The sequence below is a fragment of the Manacus vitellinus genome, unplaced genomic scaffold (assembly GCF_001715985.3).
Source record: "Manacus vitellinus isolate BGI_N305 unplaced genomic scaffold, ASM171598v3 scaffold_72_pilon, whole genome shotgun sequence".
Lineage (NCBI taxonomy): Eukaryota > Metazoa > Chordata > Aves > Passeriformes > Pipridae > Manacus > Manacus vitellinus.
The window spans coordinates 2,422,513-2,427,025 of record NW_021940764.1 but is presented as its reverse complement, the minus strand read 5'-3'; the positions used below and the strand labels follow the sequence as shown (position 1 = coordinate 2,427,025).

The window sequence follows — 4,513 nt, the reverse complement described above, 5'->3', positions numbered from 1 at the left end:
CACACAGCAGGGAGGTGCAAAGGCTGGGTGTGAAGGGGGACCAGCTCCACACCACGGCCCAAAACAGCACATTTGTGAACAGAAACCAAACCTCCTGATTGCCTTCACTGACACCCAGACCTTCAAATCAACTGCACACACCCTTCCAATCCAAAGGCACAACAGCCTGCTGCTTCTGAGTGCCTGAAAACAGGGTATCCTACAACCAACCCTGAGCACGTGTTCCCTGGTTTGTTGTTCTCCACATCTCACCAGGCTCCAGCTGAGCTGATCCCAACGTGCCTGGAACACAATTCCTGCTGAGACACCCAGGCAGCAGCACACCCTCAACACATGAGGTTATTTTTGACTGCCTGGTCCTTCCCTTGCTTTGATCTGACACAGCAATGTGTTTTTCTTGAAGGGTACACTGGGCTGTAAACTCTAACATCTAAAAGTAATTAACCTAAAAAAAAAAAAAAAAAAGACTGAAATAGAGTTTCTTCGAATTTCAGAACTTGCAGAACTTTGAATTCTTGCAGCAGTAACATTTTAACCTCCTTATGGCCAAGTAAGCTGCAGTTATGTTGATAGAAAAAACAAGGTGTTTCCAAATTCTTTAATTGTTTTTCCTTGTACAGTCTGAAGCCAAATCCATTCCAACAAGCCCATGTTAGTGAAACACAGGGTTGTTTTTCTAGTTTCCTACACTTGTCCCAAGCTCTTTTCTGAATCTCACTCTGGGTTTTTCATTGATGAAAACAGAGGATGTTGTACAAGAGCTCGATGACAGCTGGGTGCAAGAGGTGTCTCCAGCAAATCCTGTCAGAGATGGGGGGTGTGATACTCGTGGTTCATGTTTTTTCTTGTTCAGGCAGAACAGCCACCACCCAAAACTCTGAACATCTGACCTCCCCTGCACCTGAAGGGACGTGTTTTGTCTTAAATTCACGTATTGGGTTATCACAGTTGAGGTTTTGTTTGAACAAATCAAAGGAGTGACATCCTGTTTGCCAAAACCTCCGCTGGATTTCTTGCCTGTCCTTTCAGACCTGGAGACTGCAACCTCAGATAAAAACACATGGGATGCTTGCAGCCATTACCAGGCCATTCCCTGAGCCTGTCACGTTGTCATCACCCAGTGAAAACCCTGAACCTTCATGAGTTTTCTCATTTCCTCCATTACTTAACTTTTAGCACATAAATGTTCGGATATTTTGTATTTTGTACTTAAAAATCATGTTGCAAAATGGGCTTTAAGACAGAAGGAAGATGACTCTTTGTGAAGAATCATTGATTTGACATAGAGCCAGTTCCCAGCAGCCTTTTGGTCTAATCTCAGTAATGGATTCTGCTCACAAGCCGTGCTCTTCCACCTCCTCATTCAGAGCCCTCACTCACTCAATGAGCCTGTTTTTCTGCACAGCTGCATCAAAGTCCAGCTTCCCTCCCCTGCCTGTGCTCTCTACCCCCTGGAAGCCTCTCCCCACCACCCCCAGAGCACCACACATCTTGGGAAAAGCATTTGCCAGGCTGAATTCCTGAGGATCTCTAAGTTGATGCAATACTATGAGCCTTCTTGCCACAAACTCCAGACATTCCTCCCTCCAAGGCCTGACATTTAGATGTGCATGCCTGAACAAGCCTCAGTAACAATTCCTTCCCCTCATCCCTTCTCTGCTCCCCTCCACTCTCCCACCATCTGAGAGTAAGTCTGAAAAAAATAACTCCTTCCACAGAGAAAGGTCAGCATCCAAAAATGGCCTTTTTTCATGATTCAGACTCAATTTTAAGCCTGTGCTGTGTGATAGCATCTGAACTAACTTCCTCTACAGTCCCCTCCCTTCCCCAGTTAAGTTGTTCCTTATCCCCATCTTTAGCTACTCCCAAAAAGAAAGAATGGGAAGGTTTTAAAAGAAAAAAAAAGGCAAATAAAAAAGAGAAAGGCTCGAGGGATGGGGAACAGCATCACACATGCAACAGCAACAGCTCTGTTCAGCACCAGAGCCTGACTTTAAAGCAAGGTACTGCTCCCTCCGTGTTATCACGTTGAACCAGGGACAGGAATCACACTCAGCCTGAGCCAAATTGCATCACAATCAGTCACAGCTGCTTTTGGAGAGATGCAGGGGGGGAAAAAAGCATCAGACTCCACATCCACCCTCTCCACTGCACCAGGAGAGAGCCACTGGGAGGCAAAGCAGAAGCACAGGTATCCAAAGGCATCCTGGTCTCACCTTATTGGCTCTGATCTGCTTGTAGATGTCCGTCTGCTGCCGGATCCGGTATTCCAGGTCCGAGACGTGGGCTTGGAGCCAATTCCAGCGGCTGACGATGGCTGCCCGGTCTGCTGCCCACCTCCACTCTGCCCTTCGCCTCCTGGGGAAACACAGAGGGCACAGGGGGGTTATTCTGAGTGCGGTTTTAATGGTCCAGGTCACAAAAATCCAAGCAGGATGGATGGAGAGATGACAAGCTCCATCCTGGATGGCACAACTGAAACCACCTCAGCACTGCCAATCATTACCAATGAACTCCAGACATGCTGGAAGGGCCATGTCTCTGCAGAACAATTTTCAAACAACTTTTGGTGCCCAATGACTGAAGTCCTGCCCATGCAAGTGTTAAGATTTTATTCCACGCTCACCTGAAGCAGCAGCTCCAGTCCCACCTGGCCACAATTGCCAGACCCACTTTTCCAAGACTTGGGAGAAAACCAAACCATCTGTCCTCCCTCCTCTATAAAAAAACCCCTCTGTCATAGGTCCCAAAATCCACCTGAACACCACAATCAAACCTCTGGCAGGTTTCACAACCACCATCGTTGGGGTTTAAGAGTAACTGCTTGGAGAGGAGTGACAGAGCCAACAGCACCTGGCACAAGGTGCTGCAAAGGACAGGCACCAGCAAAGTTGATTTCTGCATCTGATGGAAGGACCAAGCAAATGAAGAAGCCAGGAAATAATATTGACTGTCATCAAAACACCCTTAATCTTTACTGCTGCACTCCAGGGCAGAAAGGAACACAAGGATGGTAAGGCATGGATAAATCCACGGCTCCACTCTCCACAATTAAAGCCTTAATATCATGAAAATACACCCTAAGCATCCCAGTTCCAGTGCATAAATATTAAGGCTGCCCAGAAAGGAGGAAACCCCCGACATGGTGCAGAAACAAAGCACCAGCAGGACGTGCTGACAGACCCAGAGCCACTGCACAAAGCCTTCGCCACAGCTGGATGTTTGGCAATTAAGAAATTAATCACAGAATAATTCCCTTTGCCCACCTCTCCCCCTCCTTCTGCAGCAATTTTGAACCAGCCTGGCATGTGGGGCAGGGGAGTCACTGCAATGTCCAGATGTTTCCTCCAAAATCCAACCAGAAAGTCTTGTGCTGGGATTAACCCGTTTCGGAGCCGAAAGCAGCCCCTGCAGCAGAACCAGCACGTGGGGAATGAGGTTCAGTCCTGAGGCTGCCCCAGCTGCAGAGAAGGGAAGCAGCAGCAATCACCAAGTTCTTAGAAAAATCTGCTCCTCCTGAGCCTCTGCCCTGGTTTAGTTGTAACTGTACCGAGTGCACTCGGCTAAAAATGAAAGAAATACAAAAAAGTCCCAGGGCTATTACGAGTTTCAAATCAGATAATAGAAATACCTTGAATAGGAGGAGTTGGTTGCTTCGAACTGCAAGTGAAACCCATGAATTTAGAGCAAGACACGTTATCCATATTCCTGCTGGACCTTTTGGCTGCAGTGCCAACACAGACAGGGACAAATTCCCACCAAAACAGGCGACAGCATCCTCTGCCCACAGCCCTCCCAAAGACCATTTTCAGAACAGCTTTAGGAATTTGAGTCCTTCTCTCTGCAATATTTCCCTGTGTAAAGGGCCTGCTTTATTTTTATCGATGCTGACCTTATGTTTGGTGGAAATTTTACAATTTGTTGCAGCTGGATGGCACAGCAAGGCCAGATCTTAATCCTGCATCAGCAACACCGGGAATATCCAAGAGAAAGCTGGAGGGGGACTTGAACAGCACAGTGACAGGACAAGGGGGAATGACTTTAAACTGAAAGAGGGCAGGGTTAGATGGGACACTGGAAAGAAATTCTTCCCTGGGAGGGTGGAGAGGCCCTGGCCCAGGTTGCCCAGAGAAGCTGTGGCTGCCCCATTGATTCAATATTTAATAGGTACACCTGCAAATAATCAACTCTGCTGGGGGATGGGCTACCCCTCCAAATGTTCAGGATTTGCACTGCTAACATCACTGATGTTCTAAGAACCAAGTCTGGACAGAATTCCCTTTCCAGGACAGATGCAGTGGTGATGACACAGCCATGTGTCCCTTTTCAGTGAAGGATCTTTATCAGGACCAACTTAGAGATCAGTTTATAGGTATTTTATATCCTTCCAGTGCCCAAAGGGGCTACAAGAAACATGGAGAGAGACTGTTTCCAAGGGCCTGGAGTGACAGGACAAGGGGGAATGGCTTCAAACTGCCAGAGGGCAGGGTTAGATGGGACACTGGGGAGGAAT

General features: G+C 47.5%; 1 protein-coding gene across 1 annotated transcript in view; it reads right to left on the bottom strand.

The window, feature by feature from the left end:
• KANSL1 (KAT8 regulatory NSL complex subunit 1) overlaps positions 1–4,513 on the bottom strand; it is an 85,090-nt gene that overhangs the window by 28,473 nt on the left and 52,104 nt on the right. The window contains exon 2 of the mRNA XM_029964475.1: positions 2,217–2,358. Coding sequence (XP_029820335.1) covers positions 2,217–2,358 — 142 coding nt within the window. The remainder of the gene's footprint in view (positions 1–2,216; positions 2,359–4,513) is intronic.